The 20,380-nt window shown below is 39.4% G+C and overlaps 1 protein-coding gene across 1 annotated transcript in view; it reads left to right on the forward strand.

Annotated features, from left to right (window-relative positions):
- The window catches only part of LOC142551466 (protein SABRE-like), a 41,379-nt gene extending 21,665 nt beyond the window's left edge, over window positions 1–19,714 (forward strand). Inside the window, 11 exon segments of the mRNA XM_075660718.1 lie at window positions 6,701–6,789; window positions 6,792–6,949; window positions 7,383–7,607; window positions 8,999–9,138; window positions 9,714–9,786; window positions 11,610–11,711; window positions 11,804–11,989; window positions 17,619–17,948; window positions 18,036–18,203; window positions 18,574–18,919; window positions 19,117–19,714. Of these exon segments, the coding sequence (XP_075516833.1) occupies window positions 6,701–6,789; window positions 6,792–6,949; window positions 7,383–7,607; window positions 8,999–9,138; window positions 9,714–9,786; window positions 11,610–11,711; window positions 11,804–11,989; window positions 17,619–17,948; window positions 18,036–18,203; window positions 18,574–18,919; window positions 19,117–19,226 (1,927 nt within the window). The 3' untranslated portion in view covers window positions 19,227–19,714.
- Window positions 19,715–20,380: the final 666 nt, after the last annotated feature.

Genomic DNA, 20,380 nt, shown 5'->3' on the forward strand with positions numbered 1-20,380 from the left:
ATAGTCCTTCACAAGCTCCAACCAACGCCTCTGACGCATATTCAGCTCCTTCTGCGTAAAGAAATACTTGAGGCTCTTGTGGTCGGTAAAGATCTGGCATTTCTCTCCATACAGATAGTGCCTCCAAATCTTCAAGGCAAAAACTACTGCGGCCAACTCTAGATCATGGGTATGGTAGTTCTTCTCATAGATTTTAAACTGTCTAGAAGCATAAGCTATCACCCTCCCATGCTGCATCAATACGGCGCCAAGACCGAGCTTCGAAGCATCGGTATACAGAACAAACTCACCGGACCCTGACGGCACAGCCAAAACTGGTGCTGAGATAAGAGCTTGCTTCAAAGTATCGAAGCTCTTCCGACACTCCTCGCTCCAAACAAATTTCACATTCTTCTTTGTCAGTGCTGTGAGTGGAACGGCAATAGAGGAAAATCCCTTAATGAACTTCCGATAATATCCTGCTAAGCCAAGAAAATTGCGGATCTCTGATGCATTCTGCGGCACAACCCAATCTCTGACTGCTGCAACTTTCGCTGGGTCTACCTCAATGCCACTGCTGGAAACAATGTGGCCTAAGAACGCCACCTTCTCTAACCAGAATTCGCATTTACTGAACTTTGCGAATAATTTGCGCTTCTGCAATGTCTGCAACACTGTGATCAGATGCCTGCTGTGATCCTCCCGATTCTTGGAGTAGACGAGAATGTCGTCTATGAACACTATCACAAACTGGTCGAGGTACGGCTGAAACACGCGATTCATGAGATCCATGAAGATCGCTGGCGCATTCGTCAAACCGAACGGCATCACAAGGAAATCGTAGTGGCCATAACGAGCCCTGAAAGCTGTCTTCGAAACATCAGCTTCTCTCACCCTCAACTGGTGATAACCGGAACGCAGATCTATCTTGGAGAAAATCGAAGCTCCCTGCAACTGGTCAAACAGATCCTCAATCCTCGGAAGTGGGTATTTATTCTTCACTGTAACCCTGTTCAACTCCCGATAGTCAATACAAAGCCTCATAGAGCCATCTTTCTTCTTAACAAACAAGACTGGCGCGCCCCAAGGTGAGAAACTAGGGCGAATGAACTCCTTGTCAAGAAGTTCCTGAATCTGCTTCTTAAGCTTTGCCATCTCTGTCGGTGCAAGTCGGTACGGTGCTTTGGAGATCGGAACCGTACCTGGCATAAGCTCGATAGAAAACTTCACCTCTCTCTCAGGTGGCATACCAGAGACATCCTCCGGAAAAACGTCTAAGAAGTCTCTAACAATATGAACATCTGAAGCTGATTGACTGGGTGCCTCGGGGACAGATATAAAAGTCGCTAGAAACGCCCGACACCCTCTATGCATGAGCTTCCTAGCCTGAACATATGGAATAATGCGCGGTAAGGGAAAGTACCTGCATGGCTCAAATAAGAACTGCGTCATTCCAGGCGGTCGGACTAAAGCAGATCTCCGCTGGAAGTCAATCAAAACTCTGTTGATGTCAAACTCTGGCATCGGCAGCACGATAAGATCCGCATAGACAAGATTGCCGTGGAGCTCAAGATCTATGTCTCGTATCACATTGGTGGCTGCCATCTCCTCGCCTGAAGGCAACACTACTGAATAGGCTATATCTAGCCCGATGGTCTTGACTTTGAGGAAATTGGCAAAGACCTCCGAAATAAATGAGTGGGTAGCCCCTGAATCTATCAAGGCCTTGGTAGCTGAGCCAGCTATGAAAATTCTCCTGAAAGTTCGGAACACTAAGCGGAACCCAATAATCACAAAAGTTAAGCTTATAGACATGCAAAGGTCACGGTTCTTCTAACTAAATCCCGAAAATAAATACTAAGTAGAGCATGCAATCTTATCGCAAATCTAAGTTCAAAATCTTAATCCCGATTCCCAAAACATTGGAATGCAAATGTAAACTTAAAGCTGTAAGGTACCTGTCATCAACATGGTATCGGGGTTTGTCTCCGCAGCATGGAGAGCAAAAACCCTGCCTTGGGTAGGCAGATTCTTCCGGGGGGCACTGCTGCAGTACATAGTCTGTGCTGCCACACTTGTAACATTTCCCTGCGCCATACATGCATGCTCCGGGATGACGGCGTGAGCATTTAGGGCAAGCCGGATGCTCAATGGTCCTCGGGACGGCACGTCCCTGCTGCTGCTGTTGCTGCTGCTGAGGTCCTCCTCTGTTTCTGGGCGGCCCGTGAAAAGGCCTCTTGTGCTGATGCTGATGCTGCTGAGGAGGAGGGCGGTGTAGTACCTGGATTGGGCGCTTGCCCTGACGGTCTCTCTCGATGTCCCGCTGATCCTGCTCTGCGGCTAAGGCTTTGGAGACAGCGACCTCATTAGAAGTAGAGTCAGACACCCTAACATCACGGCGCAAGATCGGCCGTAGACCCACCAAGAAATGCATCAACTTGGCTCTAGCATCATTCGCGATCAGGGGCACAAAATGACAACCCCTCTCAAACTTACGGATGAACTCCGTAACAGTCGAATCCCCCTGTCTCAGGCTCATGAACTCAGTGGTCAACCTGGTGCGCACCTCCTCTGTAAAATATTTGGAGTAGAATACCTCCGTGAAGCGCACCCAAGACAGCGTAGCCAAGTTAAGGGCTACTGAAGCTCCTTCCCACCATAAGCGGGCATCTCCTCCAAACAGATAAGAGGCACAACGAACTCGATCTGCATCCCCAAGCTCCATGAAATCGAAGATAACCTCGAGGGACTTGATCCAGCCCTCGGCAATCATGGGGTCCGACATCCCTGAAAACTCCTTTGGACGCATCTTCATGAATCTCTCATATACCGCCTCGGGCCCTGTCGGCCTGGTCGCCACAGCATTGTTCCCCGCAAACTGTGCGAAGAACTGAGTCATCCCAGCCAGCATCTGGGCATTCATGTCCGGTGGAGGTGGAGGTGGTAAATCTCTCTCCTGTCTCTGCTCCTCCCTGTCCTCTCGGCGAGGCTCGTCATTTCTAGTGCGCTCGAGAATGCGTCTAGGGGGCATACTATTCCATACATAACCCATACGTAACTAACATGCATAATTCCCTGATTTATTTAAATTGAAATACTGAAAAATAAAATAAATCTGGACGTAAAACATTTCATGAAAACATGATGTCAAATAATTCATGCTTGAATAAAATGCGCAAATGTAAAACTTACAGACCGAAGATGTGACTACGTGAGCTTCTCGAGGTCAGTAGTAGTACAACCCTATACAGAACCATTGCTCTGATACCAGTTGTAGAGGCCTAAAAATCCGTGCTTGAAAATTTGCGGGAAATTTAAAATTTTTCTTTTCAAATAATTAAAATTGCCTCAATTATAAATGAACTGATACATAAGTTTGATGTTTAAAATGGCATCGGAAGAAATTAACATTTTTCGAAATAACAATAAAAAGTTCATCCAACGATTGTTGAGCAATAAAATAATAAATGCTGAACTGAGGTCCTCGGGTCCTACTACTGCCGACTCGAGCTGGCTCACTGGTTCCCGCCCTCGATCCCGACATCAACATCAGTATCTGCAACAATCAAGTCTAGTGAGTCTAAAGACTCAACATGCATATGCCGTAAATAACAAGTAAATAAATAGTAAGCTTGCATACAAGTGGAAATATCATGTCATGAGGCATATCGTGAAAATATCGTGTCATGATTAATTATAGTACGTGCATAACTGAACTGAAAATCATGGTGAAAATGTTTGCTCCTTGGAGCCCTGTACTGAAATAGCATGTAATAATTTTCTGGTGAGATTATGGTCTACGCAAGTGGTCCCTGAACTGAACTGAGCTGACCGGTAACTGGCGACCGGGCCGGTAACTGGCGACCGGACTTAATAATGTACGTCTGATCAGACTACTGCCACAATATACTGGGTGAAACAACTGAACTGACCGGTAACTGGCGACCGGGCCGGTAACTGGCGACCGGACTTAATAATGTACGTCTGATCAGACTACTGCCACAGTATACTGGGTGAAACAACTGAACTGACCGGTAACTGGCGACCGGGCCGGTAACTGGCGACCGGACTTAAGCATGATAGTAAAGTGACCACAAGCAATATCGCACAAATCTCAAAATAAGTATTTTTTTGCACGTAATATAATTAATTAACACAATTAAATATCATGTAATAATTTTACTGAATGGATTGGATTGCTCCCAGGCTCGCTGCAACCTACATATGCCATGAAAAATATGCAATAGATTTATGGGACCAAACTATGCAATAACATCCAAAAACTGAGACAAGTGCGCCTAATGACTTCGTATTTAATCATGACTCCGAACCAACCCGAACCAACACTGAAACATCATATAGTCATGATTAAAATACGCTTAAAAATGATGAATTAATGCCCCTAAAATGGTGAGGGTCGAAATCTAGGTGAATGGAGGCCAAAACATGAAACGCTCTTTCGAGAGTCAATTTGGCACATCACACCGTAAATTCTCGTACGACCTCAAAAACGATCCGAATCACGAACGGCCAAAAACATGACCTTCCTAACTCGATGAGGCACTGTTCAGTCCAAGGCCATGGGCTAAAAGCCAACCAAGAACTCAAACGACGCCTGAGAACAACAGCACGCTTGCTGTCAAAATTACAGCAGCTGCAATTTTGCTTTTCTTGTGTCGTTTTCGAGACTACCGGCCATTGGGGCTTGAACCATCGACCAGAGACTCTTACCAACATCCCAAGGAATGATTTGAACCATGGCTAAGGGCCCTAGGCCAGCCACCATTCGCACCATTCCAGCAAACATTAGAAAACTCCAACCGAGAGCACTCATACATGCGTGTGTAGTGTTGTGTTTCATTTGCTGTCTCGTGTCGTCCAGTGGCCATTTGATTGACCATGGCACAATCTAGACATCTAGGGGCATGGTATGAACCGTGGCTAAGGGCCATAGGCCAACCTTGATCCACACCATTCCACAATATTCGAACCATACAGGCTGTGAAAATGAGAGGGCCGAAAGTGGGGAGGGGCTGTTTCTGCGTTTTATTGTAAAAACCGATTCACCATGAACCAAGCCTCCAAAAGGGCGACTTAGTCACGTCTTAGACATGCTAGGGAAGTGATCTAACCATGGCTATAGGCCTTGGGGCAGCCATGATCAGATTCATTTCTCCTTTGACAGCAGAAACAATTTTCGAGACACACTTGGGCAGAAATGGGGAGTTGCTGTCATTCCTTGCTTTCGGCTAGCATGGGACTCAAACCAATGGACAAATGTGATCCTAACATGTCCTACTACATGCTTAGGAGCAGCTTTGGGAACCTGGAATCGATTCAATACCTGAAACCCACAAAACAAAGCAACCCGTGAAGCTGTCATAGAAATCGAAAAAATCTGCATGTTGTTTTCTGAAAAAATCTTGCTATGTTTCGGTTTTTGCCATAGAAATAATGATCATGCAATGAAAATAAATGATAATAGGACTTGATTGAAGAGTCAAGGAAGAACATATGCATGCCTGGTTTCGTTTTGAACGAAAACGAATGAATAAGACGATACGGCGCGGAGGAGGTGGAGCGCTTTTGCTACCTTTCTTCTTACTCGATTTTTCTCTCCTATCTCCCACTGAATTCTCACGGTTTTTCCACTCTGAAATACTCTCTAATTCGGTGATGGGGGAGGGGAAATGGTGGTTAAGAGAGTGAGGGAAATGGTTGCAAGATATAGGGAACAAATCAAGACCAAGTCTCCACCTTTTGAATTTTGAATTTTGGTTTGATATCAAATGATTTGTTGGTGTTTGTTGGGGTGAGGTGGCCGATTATTTACAAGCTAGTCTAGGTTAGAATAAGGTTGATTATTAATTAAATGGTGCTCCCAAAAATAAAAGAATAATCCTACTAATTAAATGCAAAGAAAGGGTCAAAGGTGGTGAGGTGGCAAGGCATGTTGCTTAATCATCTAGGGGCCGAAATCTTACAATAAAAATGAAGGGAAATTGTTGTTTAGTTACTAAATTTATAACCCTTAAAAGCCTCACCTATCCTTTAAATAATTTAGTGAACTAATCCCTTAATTACGGAACCTAAATGAATTTATTTTCTACTCACCTCAAGTAACTAAAATAATTCCTTAAACTTCCTTTTTAACTTAAATCAACTTACTTGCTAGCTAAAATAAATTCTGGAAATGATTTTTTAATCATAAATTCTATCTCAAAACTCCAACTCCAGTCCGGCCTCACTGAATTAACTGAAATGATAAAAATTTAAACGACTGCATAAAATAATAAAATAATTAAATTTAAATACTCATGCAATAAAATTATTTTAAATTTAAATACTAGAATTATGCATGGCTTATACGTAGTCTAAGTTACGGGTTCTATAGTGTGTGTGTGTGTGTGTGTGCATGTGTTGAACGTTGAAATTAATCATCAACATAGTATTGTGTTGATGATACAAATTGAGGTTGATAATTGAAGTCTTGATGTCTGTTATGCTTCTATGGCAGATTGTGTTCCGAATTTAAACTCGAAAATAATTTTTTCAACAAGTACTAACTTTGATCCTTCTAGGCATATTTCATACTAACCACCAAGCAGAAACTTTATAGCCTATCTAGTATTAACAGTGCACTTAGATTGTATTTTAGTTGATTAGCAATTGTAGTTGATTTCTTGTTCATGGACTGCAAGTGATGAGGTTGATTATTCAGGCCTCGAAAAAGCAATCTATCATATCCCGTTGATGATGATGAAGATGTTGAAGAGGAGGCAGATGAAGTGGTTCCTGATGGTGTTGAAGAGGTGAACTGGCAAAAGTAAATCTTGAACAGAAAGAGAGAATCCAGAAGTTGATTATTGACGATATGCGGAAATTGTCTCTTTGGGTTGACAATTATGGAGACCCATACCCCGAAATTGAAATGGATCTATGGATGATAACTGGTGGAAGATCCACTTTAGTAAGACTTTTGAACGCGTTGAAGTGCTTTGATATTTGCATTTTGCAATAGTTCTCTTTCTAATTTTTGTTGGGATTGTGTCTTTTTTGGTGTGCTAGCATATGCTTTGTTACAGCATACATTTTTCTTGTGTTGAGTGCTTCATGAGTTTTCACTTCCATTGAACTGTGATCTACAAATGTTGCAAGGATATATTCAATGTGATTTTTCTGATTATAAACAAACCCAATATTTCTGGGAAATAATTTGAATATGAGAATCTTTTAGTATTCGAGGTCAAAGAGTTAATTCCTGAAATTTTTCTTAATAATTTGTTGACTTGAAATTTGAACTATAAAAATATAGACGCCTACTTGCTCTTTGCTTTTCTGCATACCCGCATATGCCTGCTTCAATGGGATGGAATTTATTACTTAATCTGGTTCATTCTCAGGTGCAGAGACTGAGAAAAGAGCTCATGAATGCACAGATGGCTAGGAAGGCTGCATCTGCTTCATTAAGAATAGCTTTGCAGAAAGCTGCACAGTTGCGATTAATGGAAAAGGAGAGGAATAAAAGCCCATCTTATGCTATGCGAATTTCTTTTCAAATTAATAAAGTTGTTTGGGGCATGCTCGTCGATGGAAAATCTTTTGCAGAAGCAGAGTTAAATGATATGGTTAGTCTGTGTTAGTATAAAGATATTGTGTGGCTCGTGCTTGATTGTCGGCTATAGTGTCTTTTGTGTTCAACTTCAATTAAAGAGCTGGAATTGAAATTATCATAACGTTAGATTTACCATGGTCAGCTTATGTGAATATCTACCATCTGAAATGCTCATTTGTTTCATATTCACCATCTTCCATGTATATTTTGGTTTCTCCATGGCTTATAACTCTAGGAGTCCTGCTATCTGACATCTCTTTGCTAACCAATCAATAAATACCATCTACCCAGAACAATATTCACTTATATTCTTTGGTACCCTGTAAGGGATGGATGATAAAAGATTTATAATACGAGGATAATAACTTGAAATATATTAGTAACACTTCAATTATTTTAGAACTCGAGCCAAACGATTGATTAAACAAGCTTGTTTAGTGTTACCCTATGCACCAAATGGTTTTTTAGCGGATGAAAGCATGTGCATCATCCCATAATATACATCTTGATTTAGTTTGGGTGTATGAAAATCATTTATGCCTCAAAATCTTCCTAAATGCCAACATTCCATGTAGCATCTTCCTGGATAAGGAAAACCTATTGTCGGATTCATTTTGTTCACTATTTTTTGTTTTATTAACATGTCTATGCCCAATTTGCTTATGAGTATGATTGTTTTTCTCCAAAAGAATAAAATTTGTATGTGGGTTATTGTTTATGAGTCATCAAAATGTGGCGCTTGGCAGCTCTATGGATTAAAACATTTGAGTTGCATTGTTACTATTAGTTATTGCTTTTGGTAAATTGATAAGCATTCGACTTCTACGATTGGTACTAGAACATATATCACATAATCGATTCCATTAAGTGCAAGTTGGCGCAATAACTGGAATGGAATTGTAATGGAGAACCGATTGGCCCAATCAAGAAAGTAAATGAAATGTGACAATTGGGATGTTGTGTTATTAAAAAAATTTGGGTTGTATAGTTACTAATAGTTATAGTTTTTGTTAAAGCGGGAGGTGGTGGCTCCTAAACCATGATACCTAACAAGTGCCCCACTTTGAACAAATTAAAATAAACTTTATATTCCAGCTTAATCTTTTCTCTAGTGTTGGTACGGTGACACCCACCCAATCTTTTATCAAATAATGATTAGTTCTCTAGGAATTTCTTGCCGACCTTAACATATGCATCTTTAAATATTTGGTCTTCCAAGTTAGCTTTTCTATGTTATCTTCACCATTTTAATCTCTTTCCTAATAGACAACGAATCCAAGGTAGGTAACCAATTGTGTTTGACTTCTATTATTTTGTTGTATAAAATACTTACATTAGATCCTATTAGAACTATTCATTATCCTTGTAATAGAAGATCCTATCTAAAAATATCTCTTGGTGCAGATCTATGATTTTGACCGGGATTACAAGGATGTCGGTGTTGCTAAGTTTACAACAATGTACTTTGTTGTAAGAAATTGTCTTCCGAATGCGAAGTCTGACATGCTTCTGTCTGCGTGGAATCCTCCTTCTGAATGGGGAAAGTATGCATTTCTTTTTCGTGAATATCTTTTTTGGTCATTTTCATTGCTGGTTTACTTTTCTTGTTGCTTTCTTACGTACCATCCCTTGTTCCAACTTCTGTTTTTATGATTGGCTTAGGGTTTAATTTCATGAAAGATTTTGTCCCTAAAGTCATTCCAAGTTTATTAAATTCACGTGTTATCGAAATATTAGCTCTCTGATGTGGAGCAGTTTGTGATAGTTTTACATGATGAAATTTTTGGATTGACATTCTTGCATAAAAGATACAAACCAGAACTGTCCATTCTAGTTTGAACTGACGTAGAGTCACTCTTCGTTTAATCCTAGTACATATCCCTTGGAATATGTTTTTTCTCATTGTGAGAGCGTCGCCCCACTCTGTATGCATAAGAAAAACAGATACTTAAAACTACTGCTTACGGTTTATGTTCATGATGGTGATCTGGCATGATTTTTTATATTTATGAATTTTGTTGAATTCAGTAAGGCATTCGAAAAGCCCCAAAAGTTTGATGGATGTTCCTCTTGAATAAATCAAAAGTTTGAGATGCTGCTTATGTCATCTCGAATGCAGACAAGTGATGCTTCGTGTGGATGCTAAGCAAGGATCTTCCAAGGACGGAAACTCCCCTCTTGAATTATTCCAGGTCACCACAGTAATGAATTCTTTTATATGTAGAAAAACATAATCTTATTTTGCTGATGTGTAATATCGCCAAAACTGTACAACATCCATTCACGATATTAGTTAAACTGCTAGTCTCAGTTCCATGGCTCGTTATGTAGGTCATCCTTACTGGAAAGTCATTGTTGTATACTTATGTTGTAGTGAAGTTTTACTTGTAGCCCAAGTTATGGGAGCGAGTGATATAGTGGAGAATTAAGAGTATCACTACTCTGTTAGATAACCAATTTGGTTTTATGTCGGGTAGGTATTCAATAAAAGCTATTTTCTTGATCAGACAAATGATAGAAAAATATAGAGAACAATAGAAGAGCTTGCAAATGGTATTTAATATTTATCGACTTAGAGAAAGCCTATAATAGAGTGCCTACAAAGTTAATCTGGTGATTACTTAGAAGAGAGCATGTGCCTCGATGTTACATCAAGATCATTAAAAATATGTACAAAGGTGTCGTAAATAATGTTAGGTCTGTTGAAGGAATGTCATGTGAATTTCTTGTGGCAATAGAACTACATCAAGGATCGACTTTAAGCTCTTACCTCTTTGCTTTGGTTATGAATGAGCTGACGGGACGCATTCATGATGAGGTAGGTACCTTGGTATCTGTTATTTGCAGGTGATATCGTCCTGATAGACGAAACTAAAGAAGATGTAAATAAAACATTAGATTGATGACATGAAGCTCTTGATAGTAAAGGTTGTAGAATTAGTCACTCAAAAACAAAATATTTAGCTTGTAACTTTGGTTCTGAATCTAGACAAATAGATAGGCCAATTGAGATTGGCGGTCGAGAAGTCCTAGAGTGTAAAGATTTCCATTATTTAAGATATATTTAGAGAGGATATAGACCATAAGATTAAAGTAGGGTGGATGAAATGGAGGATGACATCAGGAGTATGCGATAGAAGGATGCCTGCACGATTGAAAGGAAAACGTTACAAGACTATTATTCGACCAGCTATGCTTTATGGCTCAAAGTGTTGGGCCACCACATGATTGCATATGCATAAAATGGCAGTTGTAGAGATGAGTATGTTAAGATGGATGTGTGGCAAAACGTGCAAAGATAGAATTAGGAATGAGAGGATTATGAACTATTTAGGTGTAGCCCCCATAAAGGTAAGATCGGAGAGAGACGTCTAACATAGTTTGGCCATGTGAAGAGGAGGCCAAACATGGCCCTAATCCAGCTTATCTTAGATTGACAAGTTAATGGAAGTTAAAACTTTGATGAAGATGGTTCATAGATCTTGGCTTAAGAGATGACATATAGGAAAATCACTTAGTTTGGAAAACTAATATTCATGTAGATGATCCCGCAACTAGCAGGAATGTGCTATGATGATGATGATGTTATTCTTTGTTAAATACTTAAATATTAGTGTCCTACAAGTGAAACCGGTCTCACCATATAAGTATTGCATCAACGAAAGTTGATCTTCTTTGGTAACTTGTGAGGGCTTGTGTCTGACTCGAGATGATGGTAGTGAGTTGAAATAGCATATCAATGTTATAGCAGAGAATAAACTTGGAAGTGACTAAGATGGACTGCTGAATCCATCCTTTCCGTGGAATGGATGGTAGTAGTGTCTGTCACTGTCAGTTGCATGGAGAAAGAGTACAACAGTTTCTTAAAAATTTAGCAGCTTGTGTTTGACATATATGAATAATGAACCCACTTTGACTTTTAAATTTCTACTAGTTAAATGAAACAGAATTTGAAATGTGGTAGAGGACTAGTTTTCATTTTTCGTGCATAACAAGATTCTAACTTGCTGTATAGGTGGAAATTTACCCTTTAAAGATACATTTGACTGAGACATGTTACAGATTGATGTGGCAATATTTCTTTCCTGAAGAAGAACAAGGCTCCCAAAGGCGGCAGGTTTGTATAAATATGTTCTTGAAACTTCCAGTCGGATAATTACCTTTTCGAAAAAAACTTTTAATATCTCCGTATTTCTCTGTGATGTATAGGAAGTATGGAAGGTTTCGACGACAGCTGGTGCAAGGCGCGTAAAGAAAGGGTCAACAGCTCAAGAGGCATCTTCATCTAGCTCCCATACAACAAAAGATGTTGATGTTTCCAAATCAAGCACATCTACCCTCTCTGCGATATCTTTAACTAACCAATCTGGCGGCATTCAAGATGATGCACTGCAAGTGAGTCTCTTAAAGTTGCAATAATCATGTATATGTTTGTTATTTGGTGAAATAATTTTATTGAAAAAAATATTTGTTCATGAATAATTATATAACATCAATTTTAATCCAAAAATAAACAATCATTGGCCTACCTTAAGAAAGATACAGAAGGAAAGATCACTAAGCTTCCTGATCACCTTTCAAGATTAGACTTGGGAAAACTTGTCCTCCCTGTGAATCCATCGAGGTTTGTCAGTGTTGGATATTTGAATTTAAAATAAGGATATGTTCGTTAGTCTATCTTTCTATCTACTATTTAAAGTTTAAGGTTAGATTAGATTAAGTTTCTTATCAATTGATTTGTTATGTATAAATAAGCAATGTATTCTTTTATTATGAATAAGATTTAACTTCCTTAGAAAATACTCGTTTTCTCTCAAACCACATGGTATTAGAGCATGGGTGTGGCCAATGACTAAGTACGGTACGGCCTATACCACCGCCAATTCATCAACGGCGGTGAGCATGATCCAAATCATGGGCGATCCTTTTTCTCTCTCCATCACGTGCCACAAATTTACATGCTGGAATTTTTTGTCTTGGTCACAATCTGTCCTCATGTACATTTATGGACGAGGCAAGGAAGATCACCTCTTGGGCAGTGCGAACATGACCTAACTCGGGTGATGTCACGTTCAAAACTTGGAAGGCAGAGAACAACCTAGTCATGTCTTGGTTGATTAAATTAATGACTCCTGAAATTGGCTAAAATATTCTCCTCTACTCGACTGCAAAAGAAATTTGGGATGCGGTAAGAGACATATTCTTGCAAAGATAACATGGCCGAGCTCTTTGCCATTGAATCAACTGTGCACGATCTCGGCAAGGACGAAAGCTCGTTTGCTGACTACTTCTCTTCCATGACTCGACAATGGTAGATAATTGATCTCATAGAAGAATTCCATTGGACATGCACCAAGGACAAGAAACTCTATCGCTCAATTGTTGAAAGTAAGCATGTATTCAAATTCTTGATGGGCTTAAATCGAGATCTCGATGATATTCATGGTCGGATCCTGAGCACAAAGCCATTACCAAGCCTTCGTGCTGCCTTCTCGGTGGTCAGACAGGAAGAAAGTCGTTGCACGGTGATGTTGGGTTCTTCGCAGCACATTTCCGCAACCCCTGATGGTTCCGCCTTCACTCTATGGCGCCAAGCTCCATCATTCCCACTTGACTCTGTGCATTCTGCTACACGGGATGGACATTTGTCTACGTCCACGAAAGGACGATCTGTTACAGGATGACTTTGGTGTGAAATATGCAAGAAACCTAATCACAACATCGATTCCTGTGGGAAAATTCATGGCAAGCTCGCAGATTGGAAGCCTGTTTGAGAACGTCGGGCTAATGCTACTGTCTGAGTTGCTGATCCTTCTTCCACTGAGTTAATGACCTTCACCAGCGCCCAATTGGATGTCCTCCAAAAGCTATTCCGCCAGCAAACCTAGGTGCCATAAAAAAGTGACATAGTATCAGGAAGTATTGTTGTCCAAGGTGATAGTTCTTTTTCATTTCTCTCTCACCATTTTCCTTCACGATCGTGGATCATTGATTAGGGGCGTCGGATCATATGACTGGTCAATTGGATTTGTTTACATCATACTGCCCTTTTTCTGTCCTTCGATCGGTTCGGGTAACAGATGGTTCTTGCACAAAGGTGCTCGTGTCGGGCTCCATATGCTTGTCATCTACTTTGCACTTAAATAATGTCTTGTTTGTTCTTGTTCTTCATTGCAATCTGTTGTCGGTTAGCATGTTGAATCGAGATCTGACTTGCACCACTATTTTTTCTTCTACCTCTTGTGTTTTTCAGGAACTAGCCTTGGGGAGTACGATTGGCAGTGCTGATCATTGCGCGGGCCTGTACCTTCTCAAGATGAAACTCGTCTCGAAGCCTTCAACTCCTGGTGTTCCCGTTTCTGCTTTTCAGTCCAATAAGAATAGTGAACTTTTGTTGTGGCACTTTTGACTAGGACATCCAAACTTTATGAACCTTAAAAAATTGTTTCCACATTTATTTGATAATAAAAGTTCATTTTTCCCTCATTGTGATGTGTGTCAGCTATCCAAACATGTGCATCACACTTTCAAACAACAATCATATACTCCGTCCAAATCATTTGCTTTAATTCATAGTGATATTTGGGCTTCTTCGCGTGTCAAAAATATAACGGGAGTGCGTTGGTTTCTATTATTTGTAGATGATCATATGCGTCTCTCGTGTGTGTTCCTCATGAAGGAGAAGAATGAAACTTCCTCGATATTTAAATCATTCCTCGCCATGATCCAAACACTACTCTCAACCAATATTCAGATCATCCGCCCTAACAGAGCTCAAGATTTCTTTAACTCTGTCTTAGGTGATTTCTTGATAAGTAAAGGTGTTGTTCATCAAAGTTCTTGCGTTGACACACCTCAGCAAAATGGTATCGCCGAACGAAAAAATTGCCATCTCCTTGAGGTTGTTCGGTCCATGTTGTTCTCTCGTCATGTCCCTCATCATTATTGGGGTGACGCCATCCTCACTGCCATTTTTCTTATCAATAGGATGCCTTCACGTGTCCTTACCTTCAAAACACCTATTTAAACATTAATTGAGTTTTACCCCAATTCCCACCTATTACGTCACATTCCAATGCGCATTTTTGGTTGCACAACTTTCGTACATGTTAATTCCCAGCATGAGGACGAGTATATAAGTGTTATTCCCCTTTCACCAGAAAATTTTATTACTCCATGGATGTGACTTTTCATGAGGACGAGTCTTTCTTTACACCTTCCTCGGTTCAAGGGGAGAGTGTTAGGAACGAACCTCCGAATTCGGAACTCATCGCCATTCGGAACGTACCCCCAATTGGCCTAATTCTCTCAACAAGATAACCCCCAAACTAATCCTGAAAATCCCATTCCACCTTTTGAACATGTATTCTCGGAGAAAATCACCACTCCATTGTGGGAATTTTCAGGAAAACACACATAATCAGCCAACCAAGAGTACTTCCTTGACTCCAGATTATCTGAATTACACTGAAGGTATACCGAGCTCCGACCCACAAAATACACATGAAATTGATGATTTACCTATTGCATGAGGAAATGGGTCAGAACATGAACCCAAATCCGATAAGTAACTTTGTCACATTTGATAGTTTATCCACAGCATTTCGTACCTTTGTTGTGAATTTAGATCAAGTACAGGTACCATCAAGCATCAATGAAGCTCTCTCTGCTCTCCAAAATCCACATTGGAAAATAGCTGCCGTTGATGAAATTCGTGCCTTTGAAAAGAACAATACTTGGCAGATCACAAACCTCCCCCCAGAAAACGTATAGCTGGTTGCAAATGGCTCTTTACTGTTAAGCACAAAGCTGATGGGAACATCGAACAGTTTAAAGCACGTCTGGTAGCAAAAAGGTATACCCAGACATATGAGATTGATTATCAACAAACCTTCGCACCAGTAGCTATGCTGAACACAGTTCGTGTACTCGTATCCATTGCCACAACTTTAGACTGGCCTCTATACCAGCTAGATGTCAAGAATGTCTTCTTAAATGAGGACCTGGACGAGGAAATCTAGATGAATATAGGTTGAAGAAATATCTCTATGGCCTAAAACAATCGCCTAGGGCTTGGTTTCACTAGTTCACCAAAGTACTGAAGACAATGGGTATCTTCAGTGCCAATCAGACCACACTATGTTTGTTAAACACTCCAACACAGATATATTCTTTGTTATCATTATCTATGTTGATGATATTGTGATCACTGGAAATTATGAAGAGGAAATCACTCAGATTAAGCGACTGCTTTCAAAGGAATTCGAGATGAAAGATCATGGAACCTTAAAATATTTCTTGGGAATGGAAGTGGCCAGATCAAAGCACATAATTGTTATTTCCCAAAGAAAATATGTCTTGGATCTCTTAAAGGAAACAGGGATGTTGGGGTGCAAGCCTGTTGATACACCAATGGACCCAAATGTAAGAATTGGTCAGAAGAGTGACAGTCCTCCTGTCGATAAAGGAAGATACCAAAGATTATTAAGCAAGTTGATATATCTCTCTCATACAAGACCAGATATTGGATTTGCTGTAAGCTTCGTAAGTCAGTTCGTGAAAAATCCAACAAAGTAACACACGGAGGCTGTTCTTAGGATATTGAGCCTAAAGGAGTCCCCTGGCTAGGTATTGTGTTTCCGTAGAACCACCCCAAGAGATATACAAATATACAGTGATGTAGGCTAGGCAGGATCTTTAACTACTAGAAGATCTACATCTGAGTATTGCTCATTTGTTTGGGGTAACCTAGTAACATGGCATAGCAAGAAGCAAACAATGGTAGCAAGAAGGAGTGCAGAAGCAGAATTTGTGTCATTGACCAATGAGATTTGCGAAGGAATGTGACTCCAAATAGTGTTGACTGAGTTGAAATTGGAAGGACATCAGACAATCGAACTAAAGCGTGACAACCGAGCAGCTATAAGCATTGCCAAGAATCCAATTCATCATGATCGTACTAAGCATAATGAGATCGATCGTCATGTGAAAAAGTTGAGATGAGAATCTTGAAAGTTAACTATGTTCCTAGCAAGTCACAAGTTGCAGATGTCCTAACAAAAGCTTTGTTTCGACCCACATTTGAAGACTTGGTGTTCAGGTTGGGCATGATTGACATATATCACCCAATTTAAGGGAAATGTTGGATATTTGAGTTTAAAATAAGGATAGGTTCTTTAGTTTATTAGGTAACTTTCTATATATTGTTTAAAGTTTAAATTTTAAATGAGATCAAGTTTCTTATCAATTGATTTGTCATGTTAACTAAGCAATGTACTCTTTTATTATGAATAAGATTTAGCTTCCTTCCGAAATACTCGTTCTCTCAAACCGTAGTTCAAATTTACAGAGCAGTTTGCTAGACAAAACCGACCAATAATGACTTTGTCAGATGCATCGATGGCTTGTATATAATCAGTTGACGCTGCCTCCAACTTGACGCAAATTTTAGTGGTGGATATGTTTTGTCTGTGCCTGTTTCCATATTTTCAACTTACATGATATTTACAAGATGAAAACGATTATACCCACGAGAATCGCCAAGGCCTGAGCTATAATAATGAGTACTATTAGGGTACGACAAGAGGGAAGAATCCAAAAGCCTCTCAACCACCTATAATAAATAAATTTGACCAAATTCAGATCCCGACAAAGCCCCAAAATCTCCTTAAATATAGTAGGACGGCTGTGGCTCATTTATTTCATCCATTTAATTTACTAGTGATTAGTGATAGAGACAGAGAATTTACATGGTCAAACTCCGCAATGGAGCTAGATTCAACACCTCAACTATCCATGTCACAACCAATAAGGAGTATCACTTGGTTATGCGTGTTGTTGAAATGGGGAACATGAAAGACACGGTAAAATTCTATAGCCAGTAACTTGTGGACAGGTGGATTCATCTGTTGGCACTCCAAGTAACAAATACAAATTGTCCACAGGGTTGGCTGATTATTTGAGTGCCAACATAAAGACAATGCAGATTATCTGAGTGTTCCTTGCAATGCATGTTTGTGCACAGGTATCAAAGCTTCAGAATCTAAAAGCAAACATTGTTGGTGATTCAACCCCAGAATTAAGAAGAACGTCATCCTTTGATAAAACTTGGGAAGAAAATGTGGCAGAATCTGTTGCCGATGAACTGGTGTTACAATTGCACACTTCAACAAAAAGTGGGCCTCTTGCTATTCTTGACCAGCATGATGAGCCCATTAAAAATAAACTGAAGGAGATCAAAGTAGTCAAACCTGGTCGGTCCTCTCATGATGAGAAAAAGGTGGCTAAAATTCAAGATGAGAAAAGGTCCAGACCCCGAAAACTGAGGGAGTTTCACAATATCAAGATTAGTCAGGTTGGTTCTCTGTAAGATTTTTGTCCCTTGTTCGTTTTTACTTCTATTTGTCTCTTTCTATCTTACTTAAGCATCACCATGGTGTAGGTTGAGCTGCTAGTTACCTATGAAGGATCAAGATTCGCGGTAAGTGACTTAAGGTTGCTGATGGACACATTCCATCGTGTCGAGTTTACTGGAACTTGGAGGCGGTTGTTCTCTCGTGTTAAAAAGCATATTATTTGGGGAGTTTTAAAATCTGTCACGGGCATGCAGGTAAACTGTGTGTGCTTATTTGCTATCTCTAGATATCTCTCACACAAACACATATACCCGGTGTACAAGCATTATATTGATCCTTAAAATGACGGAAATGGTGTAAATTATAAGTTTTCAACTGACAAGGCGAAAAGTTTTTCCATCCACCAGAAAACACGCATACCCCCATTCAAATGTGTAAACCTGCCCACACAAGCATGATATATATATTGGTTATAACTGATTGAAAGCATTGGTTGTGCGCTGCTTGAGCAGAAAAGATAAATGCTCTAGTTTTTCATCACCCAGGAACTGTCTTAAATAATTTGAATGCCAGATAAGGTTTTACTTCAACGAGATTTCATGCTGGTATTGGTGTTATTTGCAGGGGAAGAAGTTTAAAGATAAAGCACATTCAACGGGTGTTATCGTTAAAGAAAATTATCTCAATCTCAGCGATAGCGATGGAGGTTCAATATCGTGGCCAAAACGTACTGGTGATGGGGCAGGTGATGGATTTGTTACATCTGTTAGGGGCCTTTTCAATTCTCAGCGTCGCAAGGCCAGGGCTTTTGTTTTACGGACTATGAGGGGTGAAGCAGAGAGTGAGCTCCATGTGGATTGGAGTGAAAGTGATGCAGAGTTCTCTCCATTTGCCAGACAGCTTACTATAACCAAAGCTAAAAGGTTAATTAGACGGCACACTAAGAAATTCCGCTCTAGGGGACAGAAAGGTTAGTGCACGTCACTCTCCTTAGACTTTATCTTATCTGTTATATACCTTTGTTTTGTAGGCAAATAAAATCCAGTGGCAGTGTCTAAACATGTAATTATTCAGGGTTCAACTCACTTCTTCTAATAATATCTCAATTCGACAAGACTCTCATTGTCTTTTTGATGAAAATCAAGCTAACTGTTGTTTCTATGTCAGGTTTATCGTTGCAGTCGAAAGAATCACTTCCCACGTCTCCTAAGGAGACCACACCCTATGAAAGTGATTCTTCAAGTGGATCCTCTCCTTATCAGGATTTCCATAATTAGAATTTGAAGATATTATCGAACAAGTGCAATAATTTTCAGGGTACATTCTTCTCGCTTACAGCCTATAAGATTCAATATGCTGGAGAGCAGCATGGGAACAAAGTATCTTCAAGGTTTGACCCTGAGCAAATGGAGGTACATGGTAGAGTTGTGTTGACTTCTATTATCTCTTTGTGTTCTTTTCTCCAACTCGTAAAGAGAAATAAATTTTGTAGGATAATTAGAGGCTTAGGTAGTTTGATAAGTTATACTATCGTCACTGGGTCACAAATTCATCTGAAGAACCAAAATATTTATCAGCATCCGTATGTATATGTTTGATATTTGGTGAAACACTTTGTAGACACGCTTCCTATATAACGTAGAATGCGATTACACGTCTTATGTTTCGAGTTCTTCAGTAACCAGTTTGAGCAAATGTGAATTTTCATTGACGCTTGCTTGATAAATTAGCTTAGAGAATGGTTGTTCTTCCCCGATGAATTTGAGGTTGAAGGTCAAAGATTTAACAACGCAAAGTGGCAAGAGAAACTCCCTTCAAAATAATAGCACACCATTGTTGGAAATGAGCTAAATAACCTTTTTCTCTTAAAATTGTATTTATATTCTTCTGTTTTTCGTTATTGGCACATAACCTGCATCATAAAGATGACAAGTATTGCTGTATATACAGATTTACTATGAAATACTGAATATATAAATATTATTGATGTACGATAAAATTGTTATAAACAAGCTAATCTTTCAAGTTGTTGGTAACATGTGAAAAATATTATTTCATTTATTTATTCGAATTTCAAACAAAATTTTAAATTCAGAGCAATATGATTCTAAAAAAGTGACAAGATTCCGATAAATATATAGAAAGAAACATGTTACATGATTCTAAAAATATATAAGATTCTTATGCAAAAGTATCAATATTACATAAATAACTGGGCTTTTTTAATTAAATATTATAATTATAAATTTTAAAAAGTTTACCAATCTAAAATAACTGTAAGGGGACGGTGGAAGATATCATGAGACAAAAGTTTTTTTTCCTATAGAGATTTGATTCATAATTCTTATATGTCTAAGATTCAATATTAAATAATTTCAGAAGTTTTTTCTGTTTTTATCCGTGTCAACAAACAATTCGCAATATTTAAACT

This window comes from Primulina tabacum, chromosome 7, assembly GCF_025594145.1.
Source record: "Primulina tabacum isolate GXHZ01 chromosome 7, ASM2559414v2, whole genome shotgun sequence".
Classification (NCBI taxonomy): domain Eukaryota; kingdom Viridiplantae; phylum Streptophyta; class Magnoliopsida; order Lamiales; family Gesneriaceae; genus Primulina; species Primulina tabacum.